Source organism: Protomyctophum bolini (assembly GCF_963924005.1).
Source record: "Protomyctophum bolini genome assembly, chromosome: 18".
In the NCBI taxonomy this organism is placed as follows: Eukaryota; Metazoa; Chordata; class Actinopteri; order Myctophiformes; family Myctophidae; genus Protomyctophum; species Protomyctophum bolini.
The window spans coordinates 26,320,550-26,343,741 of NC_137879.1; the positions used below are offsets into that span (position 1 = coordinate 26,320,550).

The 23,192-nt window shown below is 43.0% G+C and overlaps 1 protein-coding gene across 1 annotated transcript; it reads left to right on the plus strand.

Annotated features, from left to right (window-relative positions):
- Window positions 1-20,296: 20,296 nt before the first annotated feature.
- On the plus strand, window positions 20,297-22,228 carry crygmxl2 (crystallin, gamma MX, like 2; the record flags this gene model as incomplete). The annotated part of the gene is made up of 3 exons (XM_080790065.1): window positions 20,297-20,305; window positions 21,041-21,283; window positions 21,953-22,228. The coding sequence occupies 3 exons, from the start codon at window positions 20,297-20,299 to the stop codon at window positions 22,226-22,228; spliced, it is 528 nt and encodes a 175-aa protein (XP_080646191.1).
- Window positions 22,229-23,192: the final 964 nt, after the last annotated feature.

The window sequence follows — 23,192 nt, forward strand, 5'->3', positions numbered from 1 at the left end:
TTCTGAAGGCCACGGAGGGCTCTCAGATTTCATTTGGGAGAAAGAAAAGACATTCTTTACAGTATATTACCGTTTTCAGCACATGCAAATGCTCTGCATTTAACCGCAGGCAGTATAAACACAGAGAAGTGATGACAGTGATAGAATGTTGAGGACGTGCTATGCAAAATAATTGATGATCCTGGTCAGTGGTTTTCCATAATTTTAAAGATGCAAGCCATGTCCTTCTATTACATGTTTTATCAACAACAAAACAACCTGTGATTGATCTTTTAACTGGGTCCGTGTTCGTACAGCACTGCCAAGATGTGTATTTAAACAAGGACTGCATGGAGTGGACCCATTTTGGTTCCTGTTACGCTCATTTTTTGATCTCCAGGCCTTATCAAAGCTCTACATTTTTCAACTACACTGCTTCTTGGCTAAACCAGTTAACATTCAAGCCAAGAGCACAATTTCAGAAAACGTTTGAGATTTTTCTTTTTTCTTTTCTTTCCTTTGCTGCCTGAGAAAGAGTTTGATACTCTAAACGTGTTGCAAAGTGGCCTGCAAGTGCATGTACAGTATGTCAAGCCTGTGTCAAATGTATATTTTTAAGTGGTTAAGCTCGCTCACCATTTCCTTCTCCTACCACTTTGTATATTGTTCATTAATGAATGTATTTATTGACCTAAGGAAAGAAGCGCAGAGTTTACGAGAGTAAGGGCAAGTGAGGATACGCTTAGGGAGGGGCAAACGTGCCAACGTGGTGTTAACAGTGCAATCACAAAATATGATAGCGTGCTAGTCGGGTCATGAATGCTTATGAATGTTAAGTAGGACTGTTGAAAAGGGCCCTAAAATTACCCCACATATCAAATACTGACCTTGTAGCAAGCCAGGAACACATTTAGATTAGCATTACAATGATATAAAGTGATTTATTTAAGCAATATTACTGTATGAGAGGGGGTGGTTTAACGTCATTAATGCACGCCTGCGATTCTGCAGGAACGAGCCTGCAGGGCGAGTACCGAAAGCAACGCAGAAGTAATATTGCAATTATACAACAGTTACCCTTAAAACTAAGAAAATGGCTGAAAAAACATATTTTTTAAATGACAGATGTAGTCACTACGACCACAAATGTCCCAAGAAACTAGGCAGCCTAGCCACCGAGTTTGCTGCGCTCTGGGAGAACAGAGCAGCTGAATAATTTGTTTTGATTAAGTGTGGAGTGGTGCTCGTTTGAACCAGCTAGAATATTGTTTCAACCAATCAGATTGCTTCCTCAAAACGACCCGTTCTATTTTTTTCTATTCCTTGACATTATAGTAGTGTGGACATGAGTTGTTCTGTTGTGTTGTGTGTATGTCCGTTTAAGCAGGTAATGTGCTCAGCTAATTGGCTGAGCATGGAATGTGATGTATAATGACGTTCTCATCATCATACATCATCATATTAAGAGGCCCCGCTCACTTCACACGGGTGTGATTTTTTAAATATTTGCTTAGCTTAGCTAAAAAAAATAAAGGCTTTTATAATTCAACTAAGCGGAGAGTCTTGGATTACTTTTGAGTTCACCCTTTTGGATATCAGCCCACATACCACAAGGAAAGGAACTTCAAACTTGTTTACCCATTATTGAATCCTCTCCAATGAGCACCTATTTTTAGACAGAGTTTAATGTTTGTTTAGTCGCCAACACAAACAAATTAAATGCCATTTTAATAGCGCCCCCCTCATTTCACACGGTGTGATTTTTGTGACAACTACGGACCACGCATTTATAATATACAAAATGACTAATGTACGAAGGTCTGACAGACATTGCATGGTCAGACTACCAATGTGTCATATTTTGGGACAGAGACAAAGCTGTGTTTTATGAATAGGATTGAAACCCTGCATGTTTCGCCACTTAGTCCAAACTCCCGTGTGGGGGTAAAGACAGTCGTGTCTCAGACATGTCTTTCAAGTCTATGCCATGGTTGACATTAATCTGAAGAATCCGGAGTGCAATTACAAGTTGAAACGCAAAAGAAAATTGTGGATCTAATTATAACGCCTCGCCTTTCCTCTCCCTACAATAACCCTATCCTTCAACCGCTACGAAACCGAGGCTTAGAAATTTAGAACATGCAAGACATTGCCACCAGTGGAAACTTCCCGTTAACTCGGAGCAGCACGCATCCAAGGAGTTCAACTCTTATCAGAGAGCAGGATAATTGTTGAAACAGGTGTAACTGTCGAAGTGTCAGCGCGCCTCTGTCTGTGTTCTGGTACCCCCAACCAGCCTCCGCCTATGACTCCATCGCATAAGTCTTTCAGACAACCTTGGTGTGATTTCGCGACAAAAGCACAGCCGCTCAAGGTGCACTCGAGCACCATGTACAGAAAAGAGAGAGAAGAGGGGGTGCGGGGGGAGGACAAAGGCAGAGCTTGGGAGAAGATGGGAGAAGGAATGGAATTCTTCTCTAATTATGCGAGGAAAAGCGACTTTGTGAAGATAAAGTTGGGTGACACAAGGGCACATTGAGGGACACGCTCACTTTAGGAAGATTTTTCAAAGTAGGAGGCACAAACGGATGTTTGTGCTATAAGCTGTGGCTGCTAATTGGTACAAACTTAATGAATGCAGGGCGCTGCGCGGAGACAGATGCTTTGTGCAATGTGGCAGATTTCAGTGGCTGCGCATCTCTCTCCATCGCTGCAACATCAAGCAGAGGAGAACATTTGGCAGGTCACAAAATTATGCGCGGAAAAGGGGAAGCCCAGGAAAGAAAAATAAAAAAAAGAAACAGTCGTGTGTTTATTTTTGTGTTAATTTATGGATAGCCATGTGCGTGCACACACGCATGTGTGTGTCTGTGTGTGTGTCTATTTGTTTGAGCCATCTCCTTTGTTTGGGCTTTCTTGCCTCGCCAGCTCTGTGACTCTCAATTAGCGTGCAGGCCTGAGGGACCTAATTAACCAGTTCAATTAATAAATAATTTTCTAAAAAATCCTATACAAGCCACTCTGACATTTGTCAGGCAGTCAGGAGCTGCGCGCTTGTGTGTGTGTGTGTGTGTGTGTGTGTGTGTGTGTGTGTGTGTTCACGCTCACGTCTGTTCACGTGCGTGTACATGCGATAATGATTAGCTTGTCTGCAAGCTCTGCTTATCCCCCAGGTGGCTGATGGCGGGGACAGTGCTTTATCTCTCTCTCTGTGTGCGCGTGCGTGCGTGCGTGCATGCATGCATCTAGGTAGAGTGGGGCTTACTCACAGCACTGGACCCCACAGCAGAGGAGGGCCCTGACCTTTCATCGAGTGTCCAATCAATAATGCGCAAGCGACCATCCCTTTGAGTTGGGGGCCATGCAGGCCCAGGCTTTCTGAAGGCCTCTGGTCGGTATAGAAAAGCCGTATGGTAAGGGGGGAGGGTTGTTAGGGTGGGGTAAAATAGTCCTTGGGGGGCATCAGTGGGATCAACTGCCTGATGTTATTTGCTCATAATCAGTGGTGGACAAAGAGGGAGAAAGTAGTACTTGAGTCAAAGTACAGATGCTGCTGGTCAAATATTACTCAACTGAAGTGAAAGTTGTTCAGTCAAATATGCACTTGAGTTGTTGAAGTGCTGGAGAGTACTTAAGTATTCGTAAGTACAACATTTCAAAGTACAGATCCTGCAGGGCAGGACGTCACATCAGTGACTTTGTCAGTGAAAACATTCCCTTTTAGTCTGTCACCAGCGTCACTGATTAAGGAACATAGTCTGACCCATGGCTTTTTCCTCTTCTTTTTTTTCATTAGAATGTGTTGTTTTACGATCACAGCTACCTATACACGTGGCCGTGCCGTCAGGCATAGGCGTTTCATTGTTAATGTACAGCTATATTCCCTCGTGGACACCACAGGACAGATGTGCTTGTTTAATTTGTAGCATAATCTCCAAACATTGACATTACAGGATCTCCTTGTCAGCGCCAAAGAGCCGGCGCTGATGGATCTGACTGTGTACCAGTGTTCATTAAACACACTCCAAACAGCCTTCAAACCGACTCCATTAGTGGCTGCCTCTTGAACAAGAGGGAGGCTTCAATTGTTCTTTTTCTTTAACAGTGAAATGCTCTTTAAGCATATGAACAGTGTTGGAAAAGTGCCTTCGCTTTTCTCTCTTTTTTTTACCCTGTGCTCTAAAACGCCAGCTAAGAGTCAATCACAGCATTATCAAAGCGGCTGTGACACGCAAGGAACTCCTGATGCAACATCAGCCGTGAACATCGACGTTGAGTTGCCGTCTGTGCACCGGTTGAGATAGATGGTCATAAACATGTGCGCCCGCCAACACAAGGGAACAGGCGGTTACGACCCGTCTCAGTGCATTATGCTGAGGAGTACATTAACGGTTTGAGTCAAATTAACATCGAGTTTGTTTTGTGGCTGAGTAGCAGGAGTCCAGAGACACATTCAAGAGACTCGTCTGACCCGCGCTGCCTACAGCAGTCAATATATGGCTCCCTCGATCACTCTTCATCATAGTTCATTTCTGCGTATACATTCCAGCTCCGTCTCATCTTCGGAGAATACCCACACAGACCCAACGTTGCCCTCATTGTGGTGAAAACATTCTGGCAAGACTTATGGGTGGAAGATGAATCAGTTAAAAGCAGACAAAACGAAGAATATATACATAGCAATTAGAGGTAGTGTAAGTGATTTTCTTTAGTTAAAATAAGTGTTAAAAAAGCTACTACTACTAAAGCTACTGATAGTACTCATTGCTATATAGTGTTTGTTGCAGTAACAGGAGTCTCCATGTCACTCCAGCTTTTTATTAAACAGAAAATGCATTTTAAGAAACCGAAACTGAAACAATTTTATCCAATCAGGATAGAGAACGCAGTCAGGATACAGATTAAACAAGAGGAATTGTAAGTGATGACACGAAGAAATGAGCAGACAAAATTGGAACTGGAACACTCGCTCATAAGTCTGTCGCCTACAGTACCTGAAAATGTATTCGCTGTATAGTAAAGAGTTGGAGAGACAGCGAGTCCTCTGTTACTGAACAAACACTCTATAGCAATGAAAACTATCAGAATATAGTGATTTTACATTTTAACAAACATCTTTTTTGTTTTAACACTACCTTTAAACATTTGGCACAGACGTTTAGAGCTATCCATGGCACTGCAGTACTCATTTCCGACCAGGAACCAAGCCAGAGATTGATGTATTGATTTGTCAAAGAAAGGACAAGAACGTCAGTCAAAGGGGGGAGAACGGAAGGCAGACAGACAGAAGTCACAATGATGGACCTGATGATGCCGAGATCACTTTTGCTACACTGGCAAGTTCGAGGTGGCTGTTTCAATCTTTGGGGCCCTCTGACATGCCACGCCCCCTCTCCCAGCTAACTCCAATGCCAGCGCTTTGATGCAAAGCGAACAGTGGGGGGTGGGGTGTTATTGTGTAAATATTTTTGCTTGAGCATTTTGAGCATCTTAATCTTCCATAAGGTGATCTTTGGAGGGGAGGACCATGGGGTGCCGATGTTCAGAGGCGCTCCCAGTTGGAGAAAGAAAGCAAGGGAGAAAGGAGAACCAGAAAGAAGAGAGACAGAGGGTAGAGGGAAAACAAGAAGGGCCTGTGTACTTTTTTCTCTCCATTTTTTGAGAGAGAGCGCGCTGGGAGCTAGAGTTCACTACGGGGGCGTAAGTGTGTCAAGAAGAGCGCTTTTCCCCCATCCGCCAGCCCCGGGCCTTCTCCACAACATTAAAAAGCATAAACAGTCAATACTGAATGTAACTCAGAGAAAGAGCAAAGAGAGAGAGAGAGAGAGAGAGAGAGAGAGAGAGAGAGAGAGAGAGAGAGAAAAAGAGAGAAAGAGAGAGAGAAAGAGAAAGAGAAAGAGAGAGAGAGAGAGAGAGAAGAGAGAGAGAGAGAGAGAGAGAGAGAGAGAGAGAGAGAGAGAGAGAGAGAGAGAGAGAGAGAGATAGAGAGAATAGAAACATGCACAAGAACACAAGGGTTTTTCAAGCGTTACACAACACAGTGAGATCAGAGGGATGCAGGGCCAGGCTGCGGTGCACAGTTGCAATGCTTTCTGGTGGAAGGGGGGGTGAATCATTCATTGCAGGCGGCAGGGGTGGAAGTACGGAGGAGAGGGTTAAAGTAAAACTGAGAGGGGGGTGGGGTCAGAGAAGCACACACCTGGTGCAAGCCAGGGGTCAGAAAGAAAGTGATGGGGGGGGTTGATTGGTATGCTTCTGTTTAAAGGCCCTGTCTATCTGTCTGGCCCGGAAGTACAATTTAAAACCTCCGGGCCAGGAGAACACCCCTTCCACTTGGGCCAGAAGAATGAATGCCATTTAAAAAGAATAACCCCAACAACTAAGTTCAGGTTATTTTCCTGTGGTACAGTGGTACAGGTATTTTGTAATGATGTTGTGAAATTGTCTGGTTAATTACAACATAGTGTTCTGTGACACTGAAAAGACTACAGCCGACGGTCAGCTGACTTGCACGTACTGTGTGCCTGTATGAGGGGATAAAACTCTCCATACCAGGAGGTGTCAGTAATTTGTATAAAAGTAGTAAAAAGTACAACATTTGCTGAAGTATCGAATGGGACAATGGGGCAAAGAACTATGGGTAATTTTCAGCCACAGACGATGAAGTTTGACAGCCGGTATGGGCTTGGTGTGTCAGGGCCTTAAGAAGGCGACCCTCTGTTTGCAGCACTTGTGCAAGGCAGGACGGAGCAGAGTTGCTGTGCACATATGGCGCCTGGCTGTCTATAATGCCGCAAAACCGCATTTCGTGATGATGAAGAGACAGGAGACGTTCAATCAGCCGAAAAGGAAAAAAGAAAGAGCGAAAAAAAAATCAAACGTTGAACATTTGAGACTCGCAGTTTTGAGATGTGAAGGTTTGTTTATCTGCGGTGCATTGTTCTTACTCATAATCGCTCCAAGAGTCTATCAGTCACTCGCCGTCTTTATATCCTCCCCTCCCCCCACCCTTCTGTCTCAAGTTTTTCAAATGATATCTCCAAAAAACACTCGACACCTGGATGGCTGGCTGCCTTCTAGAGCTGCATGTGGAATAAGTGGAGTCTTTTTTAATCATATCTTCAGTCACAATTCTCATTCCTGTGTATTTGGAGAAGCCTTTCTATAGACAGATAGATCACACAGAACAAAGACTAGCTGTAGAAGATGGGATATGACAACATCATATTGATTTTGGGCCGATCAATCACGAAAGCATCTCGTGTGTCAACAAACCATGAAAAAGGGATTTGCAAAAGAAAGATGTCCACTTCACAATCAATGTTCAATATGTGATTCAGAGAATCTTTAAATTAGCTACAGTATTTGTGCGTCAACATTCCTGATTTCCTCCCTAAGCTGAAGTACTATACTGTAATGTACAACGCTACGGTACTGGAGGTCCATTGTGCAAAATGTCCACAAAATCCTTGAAAACAAAGAAATGGAGAAACTTTTATACAACCATAATTGTAAAGCAACAACATAAACAAGTTCATGCTGCTATAGTTTTTTTCCCCTCTAAGGTTTCCAAATCCTTTTGAGTTTTTATAAGGGAGTCATTGAGTGCCATCTTCCACAAACAATTCCATCTTAAACCAAGGGCACACAACCACATACCGTACTCTACGAACACAGATTGTCTCCTTGAAAAATGTCTTTCTCCTGGTTTATCGGCAAACAAACGAGTACCGTCGGAGCCATTTCTCCGCCCGTGGAAGACTCCACATTCCCAGAAACAATATCTACGGAAAAGTGTGGAAATTTGATTTCCACCCCACGGAATAGGCTGTTTCCTTTTGTTGTCAAACAGAATGACTAAACATGTTCATTCACATGCTCCCATGGTAGGCTATTAGTAATTTATTGCCTCAGAGTTATCCATGCTTTTGCACACATGCACACAAAGGATTGCTTTTAGATGAATGACAATATGTTAAATTTTATTTGAATATGCCTGATATGAATTATGTAACCAGAGAGACTTCCGCCTTTGTTGCTTCTCCACTCCGCACTCCACTTTTCCTCCAAGATAACATCCAGTATCATTTACAGTAGAATTCATTGGGAAACTATAAAGAAAGACGCGGCAGCATCAAGAACCCTCAGAGTAGAGTGGCGCACTCAAGCGATCGCGGCGGTTAATCCTGAGCTCTGGCGAAGTCCAATGCGGGAAAGGCACAGCCCCACAGGGTGGTTTGCTAAGGTGAAAGTCACCTGTCTCCCCCTAAATATTGAAATCAACTTCTGCAGTTTGGCCTAGATGTGAGTGACGATAAAAAAGAGAAACAGAAACGTAAAGAGGCATAAAGTAATGAGCAAGGCACCATGTTATCAGATGTTGATGGCTGTGGCTGCCTTTGATAGGCTTGTGAAAAAGAGATGGTATGTTTTACCGTTGTTGCAACTGCTCAAGATTTGGTAACATGAAAAAAGAAATGCCTGCCTGCCTTGTCTGATTGGTCTGAAGACTGTCAAATGTCAAGGAGGTATCAAACAGCAGACATGTTTTCTTAAAAAAAGAAGAAACCTAAGCTCTCAGCGAGTGAGATGAAGTCAGTCATCATATCTCACAGTACTCACAAGTGAAACGCTTAAACGGCTTTCCCCTCTGATTGAAATCTACTGTTTGTCGGCTCTAGTTCACCAGTAAAATGATGACTGAATCTATAACCCCAACCAGCTGTATATAATATTTGGTGACAGGGCCACCCAACAGCTAAGATATACCCTCATTTACAAATGATGCACATGAGCCAAAGGCCAGACTTTAAAATAAGTCATTGTGAAAGTGCGTCTATTCTTCTGCACTCATAGAGACAAAAGAGGGTCTTTCATTCACCTCATGGTCCTTTTCTCCCCCTACAACCGTCTCGAGATCTTATCGTTGGCCTGCGTGGCCGGCGTAGCGGTCCGGGCACCTAGTCTCATGCATCGCAACTTGACTGCGTGTCGTGGGTTCGAGTCCCGATCCCGATGACCGTTGCTGCTTGTCACTCCCCGTCTCCCTCTCCCTTTCCTACAGTCTGATTACTGTGTAATTGTATATACTAGAAACTAGATCAACAAAGGCAGAAAAATTAAGCCCCAGAAAAAATTTACAAAAAACAAAAAACAGAGTCCCACCCATATTATGTTTACATGGCATGTGCCCACAGAGGCTTTCCATCAGCCCAGATCGACAGAGACAAGTTGGTGAACACTGGCTACAATGTTCTATTTAATGTTCCAATTCCTTCAGCTTGTGCTGCAGCCAACTCCCTCTGCACTAATCTCAGAGAGATGGGATGACGGTGACATCATTGTCGAATGCGTGTGTGGCAAGACTTGATTAAAGCCATTGGCTCCGGCGGCGGGTGACTACAGCTCGAGCTGGGCGATATTACATCTATGATACGAGAGTAAATATCACCTGGCGTTTTCTTTATCATTATTGCCACACGACAAATAGAGAAATAGCCGATCTACAACCTCGTAACATGTCAACATGCAAGCTTGTACAGTAGATTCAATATTTTTGTTATTCTCCCCAATTAGAGATACAGAGTGGTAAAAGGCGACATACAATTTAACAAAACGTTGAGAATAAATAACGGTAGTAGGTCACACACACCAAGACTGCAGTTCAAAACATTTATTCTTGCATTTTGAACAGGGGACAAATGATTGACAGATGAAGGCTGGATAGCCGAAACGTTTTGTCCCGTTCAAAATGCAAGAATAAAACTTTTAAACTGCAGTCTTGGTGTGTGCGAACCACTACCGTTATATATTGGATATGTTTTGAACGGGTAACACACCTAAAGTCAGAGCGCGGTGGTCACATGAAGAGTAACCAAACTGTTGAGAGAAATGAACAAGGAATGTTTTTTGGGTCATCATATCCACATTACTATTGATCGCTTCTCAATATTTTCTTGTGTAAATATCTCAATATTTTCTTGTGTAAATAACTATTTCATTAAAATTCCTAGCCCACAGTAAGTAGACAGTTGGATACAGAGCAACTTACTATCTAAACTGAAAGATGGATACAATGTATGTAACCTAGATACCATACCCTGATGGAAAATACTATTTCTTTTATTATTATTATTTTATTTTAATTTTATTTTTTGTTCATTAGTACTTTCAAAACTAGTTTACTAATTACTTTTACTGTCTTGTACTGTCTGTCTTTGTTTTATTTGTCTTGTTCTGACCTTGATTGGGGGGGAGGGGGGGATATTTACATGTCGGATACAACAAAATGTACACATGTTTTTTCATTTATTCAACAATAAAAATCAAAATAAAGTGTTAAAAAAAAAAAAAAATCCTAGCCCAGTAATATCTGGCTCACATCACTACTCTTGCACTATTCAAAGAATGCCATTGAATAACACAATGATATATGATATGGGATATGATATAGGACTGTATTCACCATAACTGCTTGATTGATTGATTGATTGATTATAATATTTGTACATCTGTCAAAAGGATAAAACACAAAAAAGCTCTAGAGTATATTTCCATTATAGTTCTTTCAACATTCTAAAAAGGAGTTCAAGTTCATTTATTGTTGCAACGTTTGTGAATATTAGTGGCCGTAAGGAAATAAACTTGGACCCAAGCTGTTCCCTAGCAACAGATTTCCAGTGACAATGTCTAAAGAGTCTTTTTTAAACCAATCTCTAGATGTGCTGAAGTACTGTATGACGACAAAACCCATTTATCATTTTCAGATAGTGCCATTTTCTGTCCTTCTGAAACAACACAGGTCTAGATGTTGTATTTGTTTGAACCATTTAAAACCCTATATGTACTTCCTTATACTGTACGTCAAATAGCGCCAATAGATGAGCTTGTAGATCTGCAATGTTTTTCTATTTTCACCTAATGTACACATACTTTTGCCTTTTATTTTTGCTGGACGGTCGCCTATCGTGCCCAGAATAGGGACGCTAGGGTTCTTCTGGCCAAAAGCAGGCAGTTGGTCAAGGCCAGAGCCCTCACAACTCTATCGACACCATCGTCCCTGTGGGGGATTTTGCTTGTACTACCATTTCCAAAACAAGGTGAGCGCAGGCAGGCTGAACGATGAACCTTGGACCTTCTCAGCACTGAAGCAAAGGCCAGATAATGAACAACATCAACATCTACAGCCAGCACTTTATGCAACTCCTGCCGTGCCCTTTTCCTTTTCTGTCAGGAGGGAGTATTTTAGCCGTGCACCATCAACAGTGCGGGAACAAAGCCCTGAGAGAAAATATTAAGTCAATTTCCATAGCCCACGACTGCCTTCGCACGCCTTAAGTTTAATCTAATTTGGTCTTTATTGAGAAATGGGTAAGAACGGTTTTGTTTTATTTATGTATGTTTTCTCTTTCCTCCTCTGCTCCCTTCCTTTGTTGCCTCTCCTCGGCTGCCTGCCTCTGACAAAAGACAGCCAGCCTGCCAAGCCCGGCGCTGCACTGGGACGGACCTGTCAATCACTCCTGACGGCGCCCTGACAACGTGTACGTTAAAAATTCAAACGGGACTCAAAGGCGGCGCGTGACAGCCGAGCCTTTGAAAGTGGCTGCAGTGCTAGGCGACAGCCAGAGGAGAACGGGCGGAAAACAAACTCGAAAACAACAGTGCAGAGGGAAAAGAAGTAACAGAGAGAGAGAGATAGAGAGGGGAGGGGGGGGGGCAACAGTTAAAAGCAAAAGAGAGAGGAATGTGGGTCTTGATGATGGGAATTGGCATTAGATTCTCCCTTGGTGTATCGTTGATTCTATTTGTAAATTTGGTCGAAACTCCCACGAGTGAAATGTGTGGGTCTTCCAGGGGCCCCCACGTTCCTGTTGCAGTTCCAGGGACCACAGAGACTCCTCTCCTGCTCAAAATACCCCCACACCGCCCGTGCTTGCATCAAGTCATGCATTCCACTACCCTATCTGTCAACACAAAACAAGTGTTCACCAATGTTAATGCCATGCTTGATGCACAATTAATTCCCGGTGGAACTGCGAACCGCCATTGGTTGCCAAGATAAGTCCCTGTTGCTGAATTCAAAAGTGTAAGGTGGGAATCTTTTTCCGATTGCAAAATGGGAAATAAGACTATACTCAATTTCAATTCGTGCTCTGCTGTGCTGAAGAAGCAGGATAAAAATCTGCTCAAAACGTGAAGAGAAAACCTTTTAGCTGAAGGGAGCCCAAACGGTATATATTTCAACATGCACAGAGGCTTGAGGACATACTTTCAAACGATCAATTGCCATGGAACCCCCTCCCTCCACCACCTCTGAAAGTGTCTTAATGTATAAAGTGAATGGTCAGCTCCACAAAGGGCTGGACCCTATGGGAGAACGCCGGGCATCTCTGCAGTCCTGCAGCTCCTGCACTGATCTCTCAATTAGCACCCACATCTGCAGTTCACGCACGCACGCACGCACGCACGCACGTGTACAAAGAAAGATGAGTGCACGTTGTCTGGCTGAGACTTTGATTAACCATGGTGAGAGATATTGCCTTTAAGTTCGTTTGAATTCAGCATTTTCAAGAACTCCGCCGTACAGTACCCCTATATGTATGTGTCAGTCTAAAGGCACACGCAGAGTGTAAAAGCACCATGTTATATTTGGAGGGAGTGCCGTGTGTTCACTGTAGCCAGGTTGACAGGTCATCACAGTGTGGAAGTGGTTGGTTTATCTCCCCTACCAAGAAGTCTTCCTCTCCTGCACTAATAAGCTTAGGGCACAGAGAGCAGCCCAGGAGCTGTTAGACACCATTGGATTGCACCCTGTGCCCTGCATATCACCCAGACAAATATCTGCCCCATGTCTACTTCAGCAAAATGTACATGTCTACCCAAACTTACTTGCATACAATAAAGGCGTGCGCTCACACACACGCACCCGCGCACGCTCTCTCTCACAAGTATATAGAGCATCATACACTTACAGCCACCCTGACGACTGACAATATTTTGGCTTCTACTGCCCTCTACTGATTGGAATTGGAATCTAGCTGGCCAACTGTGGACACAAAAATCCTAATGAAATAATATAGTTTTATTATTGGTGAAAGATTTCTTTTTACTTTGCAACTGGGAATGTTGAATTCCCTGTCGTACAGGAATGCAAGGCATTTTGAACATTCAAACAAAGATGTTGGCTACATGGCTATTATAGGCTATACACGTGTGTTAAACTTCAAAAATCTAACTTGAACTAGTCTAATTACTAGACAATTGCGCTATATTTGTTTGTTATGTGAAGCACATAACAGTTCTAGCTTCAAATGCCATTTCAAGGCATCAAACAGTTCACAAAGTCATGGCCATTGCAATAGCAATCATTTTATGTGCGGACAGGGTCTGAATCTTGCTTTTGTGTTTCTCTGTTGGTCTGTTTTATGACAATTATATAATGTAATGTAGGCTCTTTTATAATAGCCATTCTGCCTTACAAATCTGGTTATACCAGCAGCAGCAGATTTCAAATAGTTTTACTTGCATGTTAGCTTATCTGTAGAGTCTCATCAAATTGCTTTATAACAAGATCAGTCAAACCAATTAGCACATAGAAATGGCTTTTATTTCACAGCCACACACACACACACACACACACACACACACACACACACACACACAGTTCCCTTTGCTAAAATATAAAATCAAAATGTGTAAAATTACTTTGTTTTTGTTTTCTTGACAGAAATTAGGGCATAGATAAAACTAATCCAATTCCACATTTACCTCATCATAATACAAAATGTTGTCTATTGCTCCAGGCAATATTATATTAAAAACTGACTTAATGGGCCAACATGTTTAAGCTAAAAAACAAAAACGCACACCAAAAGAAAAACACTGAATGCATTCTCTGCAAAACCTGGAAACTAAATAAGTTGGGCATGTCAAGAAAGTAAAAATTCCAGTATTCATGCTATAAATGGGGCAAACATATGTTTTAAAAAACAAAAACATGTCAGCCAAATAAAACTAGTTCACTAGCTTTAAGTATTGAGTGGTTCTTTCGGAGAGAAGTTCAAAGGATGTATTGTGTACATGCTCATGTGCACCTGGTTTGGACACAGGGAGCATGGCATTAATATGTGCTCTGTAGTGTATTATTAATGTGCTTTTTTAACTCCAAAATAGCACTACAAAAAACACTTCATCGCCTGAGTAGATGCAGCAATATTTATTTGTCCTCCATGTGTTTACTGTTTACACACACACACACACACACACACACACACACACACACATACACACAATGTGGATAGCTTAGAAGAGAATCTGCACTTAACTTAATATCTCAAGATGCCCAGCTTATTACAAAACAATATTGGGACAGAAAACTGAAATTATAAATAAGTAATCACGTGCATAGATAGACATAATATTTGGACAAAATGTAGACAAAGTGAGCTTAGGATTGTTATGGAAGCTAAGGCCACTGCATTTTGAACAGCCGGATATTGACTATATGCGATAAATATACTCTTATGCCCTTTTTAATTTTGTACAATAACGAATGCCTTTCTTGTAAATCATATGCAAGCATTCGCATGAGCTTGAGATAGACAGTAGAGGTGGGGATTCGCGAGGCATCTCATAGCTATGATTATCCTGAGTGGCTCTGCCCAATATCATTACCTGCTGGGACAGCCACGCAGCCCCTCTAAATAAATTGCAAGTGCCCTAGGCGATAAGACGAGCCCTCCTTTGATCTGCTTGACTGCCAGCGAGGCAAATGTGCCGTCAGTCAATCAAGTGCATAAGCCTTCACAACAATTGAGCCGAACCTCCGTTTATTATTTATTTTTTAAATTGGTGTATTTCATTATCACAAGGTGCCTATGTGGATGGCTGGGACATGGGGTGGGGTGGGGGGGGTGGGGGGTTGGGGTGTGGAATCAATAATTGATACACGGTGCGAAAAAGCTGATTTGCCGCCTCTCCTCTGGTGCACTTGTCACTAAGTGTTGTCAGAACACATTTGCTTTGATGACAATTTTGAGGAAGTGAATAATGGCATCACATCTGATTACAAATTTAGCGTGCGGTGAAAGGCAAGGGAGGGGGGCGCTGAGGTTGCGTTTGTTCAGAGGCTCTGGAGGCTCTGTCATGTGTCGGTAAACAACGTGACTTGTTTGAAAGGTGCCTGGATCACAGGGTGAAAAGTTGCTCTTTAAACCTTGAAAGCTTTGGGGCATGGAAGACACGCCACGTCAACACAGTGTGGAGATGAGGAGACTGAGATATAGAGAGAAAGGCAGAGTACGAAAGAAAGAAAGAAAGAAAGAAAGAAAGAAGCCATTACTCACCTAGGCAGGTATGTCTAGTAGAGAGGAAGCAGTTGGCTTGCTTTTCATGGAGTTTAGACCACGGCACATGGTGATGCATCTAAATAGCATTCAGTGAAAAAGTGAAAGTAAAGACAAAAGTAGAACATTAATGATTTGTAAATCATTAATGTTCATCATCTGGGAAATATCCCAAACTACCTGTGATGACAGACTGACAGATTTCAGGGATATTTCAGATTCCATTATTTGTAGACAGAGACCCACGTTTTTAAGTCTACAGGTATATGAATAAGGGACGGACATCAGTGATGCCCATGTGCCGATAGACGATGAGACCACTTTTGTTCTGGAGGAACATGCAGTGACTCTGCTGTAGGATGGTCCACCCTTGGCCTTAATGGTCATCTGTACTTGACCAGCCATGAGCCTATAAAGACTGGAAAGAGTGCATGTTCATGCCATGAACGTTGCCATACCACATGCTCAGAAACAGAAGCACTTCTAAAAATGTTTTTAATTACATTTTGGGCAATTAAAAACAGTCATCATACACAAACTTTTAAAACTAAACTATGCTGGAGAATAGTTCTACATAAAGTCACAGAGAAAGGGGGGAAACAAATGGCATATCAACACCTCCACATAACTGACAGCTGCATCCATTTGCTCGGCCCCAAACACCCCCTCCCTCCCTCCCTCCCTCCCTCCATTCATTCTGTTCTTCCAGCACCATTTCCACTTTTAATTATCCCACAGCAAAAAAGATAGAGCACACCAGACGCATGGCGGTAAATCCTGGCCCTGGCACCAGCTCACAGTGGCTCCGGCGTCTGGTGGTCCCGATAGAGCACCGAAGCGCTGGCAGCCGAAAGAGAGGCAGGCCGCCTGGAGATTTTCTGACAGAAAGAATGGAGAGGATGATCTCCACAGCAAAAGAGAGGTCCTCTCGTTGTACACCCATCGTGGAGGGTGGAGGGGGGGTGCGGGCGGCTTTTGGCAAGTGGCGTCCCGATCATACAGCATTTTCAACAACAGATTAGCCCATTCTCAGTAGCAGAACTCGCACAGAAAGAAACCACTTCTGTACACCACCATTGTGGGTTTTGTGGAATTATTGTTCCGAACATTGGAGGCGTTGCAATCAGGGACGATTTTTCCCCTATCTCTCCCTACAATATTTTAGGGATGAAACTCACCACCATATATCGTTTGATCGGAGAGGCCATATTTTGGGATGCAGAAAACATTTTGCTTGATATGTTTGGAATTGCAAAGAAGTGTCTCTTTGGAAAAGGAAGAGCACATTTGCATTCTAGTTTGGCGTCTGCTATACAAACTGGCTTCTCCGTTTTGAAATCCCCATAGATTAAAAAAGGTTTTGCCAGTTAACTAGTGTTGGGCCGCTGTCTGTCAGAGATTCTTCCCTCCCTCTGTGGGGTACACATCAGCCTCTAAGGTGCAAAGTGTGTCGCCATCTCCCATGCGACTATACACACATCTCGCTCCTCCTTCGGACACAATGGAGCCACGAATGGAGCCCCCACACCCCGTTCTCCATTCTCTCTTCCTCATTCTTCCATCATTCTGAGATGAAGAGTGGAATGCTCCTCAGCGGGATTCCTTTCTTCTCCTCCGGGGGGAACCAAGAAAGCAGACGAGGGCCTCTGTGATGTTGCTTTCCCTTCAGGGTGGGGAGGAGATGTCTTGTAGCATTGCTAAAGATGTTCATTTGAGAGCCCCTGAAACAAGGCCCAGCTGCCCCCCCCGAGACACATCCAGAAGCTGAGGTCTCCACTAATGAGTCAAGGTTCCTCAGTGCTGAGAGCAGTGACAATGATGGTCGTGGCCACCAACTCTTACATCAGGAACGGATAAACAGATCACACTTTTTTTGGTTATAATGAAGGAATGAACCATGAACGTGTAAAGAAATGTATAAAACAATATTAGTTTTTTCTGCTATAAATTAAATAAACACAGAAACATACTGCTTTTGGAGACCATGCTCTTGAAATTGACAAAACAAAACAATACAGGCGGCGTCCCATCTGATAATCTGCCACAATTACGCTGCACAGCATGATGAAAGGATATCAATGATCTACTTATGTCATAGAAAAAGAGTGCAGCTTCAAAACATGAAACCTATTGAAGCCTATGAGAGTTTCAAGGCGATGTCTGATCAAAGGAGCAAAAGCTTATCAACGCGGTTCCTTAGCACTGAAACTGAGTCATAATTTGGATTTTCAATATACTGCCACAGTAGAAGCTTTTTTGGGGCGGTTGGGGGCGGGGGGGGGGGTTAGGGATGGGGGTGGGATCATAATGGCTATTGTGTTCGCTGAAAACATTTTGTCTCTTTGCAGAGTCGAGAGCTGCAAAATGCACACACAAAGTGTAGAGAGAGGCCGCTGTCTCTTTATTCTGATGAAAGGCTAAAGGATGAGACTGACCTTTCTGGTATCAGCTGGGCTTTGGGAACAGAACGCATGGGGCAACACTCCCTGGCCTTTCCCCCTTCTGCTCTGGGCTATGGTTACTAGCCAAAGACTTGAGTCCAAACAACTATCACTTTATCCACAGACTCAAACGCACATATGCCCACCCCCACCCCTTTCATATGAAATACACACAAACAAACACACACGGAGCACAGCCGTCTGTGCATTTGTACACAAACAGAGCAGTCCTGTCTGACTTCATAGTACAACTGCAGGCTATGGAAGCAAAGAGAGACAACAGATCACAGTAGATTACATCAACACACAGGCTTGATTCAATCAATACCATCAGTATCACTTAACACCAAACACAACCGGGATATTATGACCTGGGTCAGAGAGGGAAAGCATCGGTCCGAAATTAATTTGTAATGCGGTGCCAACTTGACCATGTCTCCTGCATATTTTTAAAATAAATAAATCAATGGACGTCCATGTTAAATAAAGTTAAACAATATATAATATTAGTAATAAATCATCATATACTATAATTCACTCAATATCTGTCTGAATGAATGTCTCTCTGAATGAATGTCTGAAACACTGTCGTAGCTCCTCACTGGCTGCACCAATCGCTCCGACTTTTCACACAGGCATTGGCCAGAATATTACAGAGGTCTTAACAAAGCCCTTTTTTCACTATAATAAATTATTGATTAATAATGCATTTATTAGTGTATTAAAATGTCCCATCGACTTACATGGGAAAATGCAAAAACTCACATCAACTACTTTTCTCACAGAAACCATCAGAGGCACAGTTACAACACTTGGAGGGGAGGTTCATAATTATCATCATTTATTATATTATCAGTCGGCCTCATGGTGGCCTATAACAGCCCAATTTACATTTCACTTTACATTGCTTATAACTCTTGAACCATAGGTCGTAAAATCTAAATTTCACTTTCACTGGATTCCATGGGTCATGACGCATCCCCATATAGGCCATGCTTATTTGCGTCAAGGTAAATTTTCCACCATTTTGAATTTTCTTCAAAACACACCTTTTGCTCTTCCACCTACATCTTTTGTGCAAATCTCACAAAAAACGGTACACATGATCTCTGGACCTATCCGATTATACAGGCAGAATCTTCATAGTCCGTATCGTTCGGCTGTAATCAACGTCCAAAGTTAGTGGGAGGGTCCTGTTTTACAAAAAATTACACAAATCACCAACGGAATGTCCAATCCACCCCAAATTTCATTCACATGTCGAGGGTGGTTTAATCAACGGAGAGCCCAAAGCAATACCATTTTCATCTATAGGGGGCGCCGCAAATGGCCGCAATGTGGTACGGCAATGTAAAAGGAAGAAGCAAGCTGCAGCGAATAGTGAACCTAGCCTCAAAAATCATTGGGAAGAGACAAACAATTAAGTTGTATATACAAGGAAGTACTTCGAAAAAAAGCTGTCAAGATAGCAAATGACCCCTCTCATCGACTCTGCAGACTCTGCAGTACCAGAAGATAACCGTAACATCTTTAAAAACTCCTTCATTCGTAATGCCATTAAGGCACTGCGCTATAGCGAGACAATTACCTCCCAATAAGTAATGTGATCCAATACATCGCATTACCCTCACTGTACATAATTTGGTGTTCATAAATTCAGAACGGGTAAGGTCTAGTTAAATAAAAGCATTGGCCCAAACTGAAATAAACTGGAACAGAACAGAATAACTTACATATTGTGTGGCTCATGCTCATGCAAAATGGCCTAACCGACTGGATTATGGAATTTCAAGGTTGGCAAATTAATAAAACTAGAATTACAAGCATGTCAAGTAGGTCTTTACTTTCATAAACGCCACAAATCACAGTTTGTCTACCATTTAGACATTTTTTATTGTTAAAAATAGTGTCCTGAAATTTGTCCTGCGTTCATTGTTCAACTTGAACAGTATAAATGGGCTAATATGACCCATACCCTTCCCCCAAATCAAAAGTATTTATTTTGACATTCGTTTACTCTACAACAATAGATGACGCTGTAGCTCAGATGACTGTTTCATCATGACATGATGACCAGTGCTGCTAAAATATAATTTTGATACGAATAACATGCCTAAATTTGGACGACAAAAGTAATATGTATTATTTAGTCATATGTATTTATAGTAAGTAACTTCCCCAACATGGTCCTCTGTAAAACTAAACAAGCTTTGTTGCTGGGGGCCACATACCTAAAGAGCCTTTGTGTGATATTTCAAAAGGTTTGCATGACCAGGTCATGGTTGAACAAGGGTCAAACATAGAATGGTCACTTGTATGGGGGCCAGTTGAGGGTGGGGGTGAATTCTATAGGTAAACTCTAGCAGTTAGGAGTATGTCCCGTGCAATGCCAGACAAAGGCGTGTGACGTCTAAAAAGGTAAAAGAGAAGTCGTCTCTGACGTGTGAGAGGCCTCGTTGCCAGTGCCAGAGTATAAAAGGCCCTGGAAAACACACCTAGGTCTACGGTGCGCAAAACATCAGTCCTTCAACCATGGGAAAGGTATGAGCTCACGTAAATTGTTGTTGCTACTTGATGAATTGAGTTAGGAGTTAAACATTTATGATTTGACACTTTGAGTAGTATATGGTTGGGATGCTGCAACAGGTAAAGCACACAGCCAAGACCTGGGTTAATTTAAATCTATCAGTTTCAGGATTTGACTGTATACACACAGAAAGAAAAAGGAGGATAACATATATTTCCATTATAGATGTAAAATCACAGAACATAATGTTAAGTGGTAAATTCCCAGCATTTCATTTTCCCCTGGGAAAATTATTTTTTAGGCATATTGCACGGCTAACCCGTCTCTGGGATTTCCCAATAGCATGGTAATCAATTGAGAAACAAATTGACTGTTTCTATGTTGAACAGCAGCTATGTGTCTCTTTTCCTCTCACATGTTGACATCCTGTCAGCAGAGAAATCCACTAAAAATATCTCAACTGGTCAAGCTTAAAATGTGTTTTGCAGAACAAACACATAAAGTGAAACTACATTGATTGAATTGCCTTAATTCTCATCAAGCATGGAATGAAGACCATAAAGAGGTGCTGAGCAGACAGCACCTCGGCATAGAAAGCAGGGTTGATGCAATAGCATCTCATGCTTGTTCAAGGGAGAGCAGTGTCCCCTACAGCCCGTTCATAAGCACAGCAGCCAGGCGACTATACATTTAAGCCTTTTATAGACTCAAGACCTACCCTGTCCTCCTCTCTTCCTTCTCCAACCCAGATCATCTTTTACGAGGGCCGCAACTTCCAGGGCCGTCACTGGGAGTGCAGCAGTGACTGCATGGACACCTACAGGCACTTCAACTGCTGCAACTCTGTCCGCGTGTCCGGCGGTCACTGGGTGGGCTATGAGAAGTCTCACTACATGGGCTACCAGTACGTCATGGGCCCCGGCGAGTACCCCGACTACCACAGCTGGATGGGCTACAACAACTGCATGCGTTCCTGCCAGATGTTCCCTCCTGTAAGTCAATCCCACTGACGGATGGGACTGGTAACCCACCACACCACCAATCCCCCCTCCTTGCACATCAAACGCTGCCTTAGAAATCTGTCAGTCAGAGGCCTTTTGATGTCCTTTATAGATACCATGGTGGGTCAAAGCGTAAAAGTCTCTGTTGCAAAGTCCACAAGGAGAGCCAGTCATTCTTTAAAAGGAATACGATACGACCCCAAAAGACGTTCAGTCTTCATTTGAGTTCCATAAGACACGTTGAGTGTTCCCGACAGTTTAGAGGGGGAAATCGGGGTTACATTATGTCACGATCCAAAATGCTACGGTCTAAACAAAACCAAACTGAATGGTTAGGGTGCGAACCACATGTTCTCTGACAGGGAGTACCTGATTCCATTCCCAGACGGCTGGGCCATTTCCTGCATGTCACTCTCCTACTTTTATATCCATTATTCCAGTCTCACTCCACTGTATTATCCCTGGTTCGATTCCGCTTGGACACACCTGTGTTGCATGCCCCCCTTACCCCTCAACACTGAAGAATCCTGAGTGTTGCTCAGAGTTAAGGTCCCTGCACACTGCTGCTTTTTTCAGATTTTTATCAGCGTTGAAAGTCTCAACCCACAGTAGCACAGCAAACACTTTATCTCTCTCTCCGACTCTCTTTCTCCCCAACAGTATAGAGGAGGCTACAAGATGAGGATCTGGAACAGGCCCGAGATGATGGGACACATGATGGAGTTCATGGAGGACTGCCCCAACGTGTACGACCGCTTCCGTTACCGTGACATCTTCTCCTGCAACATCATGGAGGGCTACTGGATCTTCTACGAGCACCCCAACTACAGGGGTCGTCAGTACTTCCTGCGCCCCGGCGAGTACAGGGCCTGCGGTGACTGGGGCTGCCACAACCCCATGGTCGGCTCCTTCAGGAGGATGAGGATGGGTCAGTAAGCCCGCCTCGTGCTCCCCGCCAACCAGCACCCCCTGTCTCCTCCACCTGCTCACGTTGACTATTAAACGCTTTGCTTTTTACAAACGATCTGTGTCCTTGACGATTCTGTTCAAGCTCATGCCTCCTCAAGTTCAAGAGCGACAAGTAAGAAGCAAGAAGTAGTACTAAGTACTTGAAGTTGGTAATATAATGTTATATGTTTTACCAACTCATAAAACCCCACTGGCATTTAATTTGAAAAGAAAGAGAAAGAGAAAAACTGTAAAAAGACAGCTATTCTATTTCCTCTACTAGTACCACAGTGGTTTTCAAAGTGGGGGTCAAGTGGAAAGGAAAGGAAAAACATATATAACACCACTAAAGTAAAACATTATTATATTTTGTATAGCTATATCTAATCTACAAACTCAAAATGTGTCGCATGCGACCCGTTGCAAACTTGTAGATGGGCTATTTTTGCAATTTAATATCATATTCAATATTATAGTGCCAAATCACATCAAGACACTTTACATATAGAGAAGAGCCACAACAATGCCCCACCCTGGGCAAACTACTTTTCTTTAAAAGCCATTTTGCAATAGGGGTCAGAGGCTATGGCTATGTGGGGGTCCATCATTGTCCTGCAAAAGTTTGGGACCCCCTGTTCTACCTGTCCACACAGGGCCTCTACGTCCTATACGTTTATGGTACTCGTGCCAATAAAGGCAGAGGTTGCAACTCTTATTGTGGGCTCTTTGGAAAAAGTGCAGTTGTAGAGTATTTTCCATAGACAGACACTGAGCTTTGACAGAGACAAAGGAGCTGCTGCCGTGCACCAGTCCTATAGTGTTATGCAGAGGCTAGAGTGCATTGTGCTGACGCGACAAAGCTTTGTGTCGGGTTCACAAAGCCCTGATCCGCAGCAGGTCTATAAAGGCCTGGTACTGCTCAGGGCCTGCTATGTTCTGAACTTGAACAGTC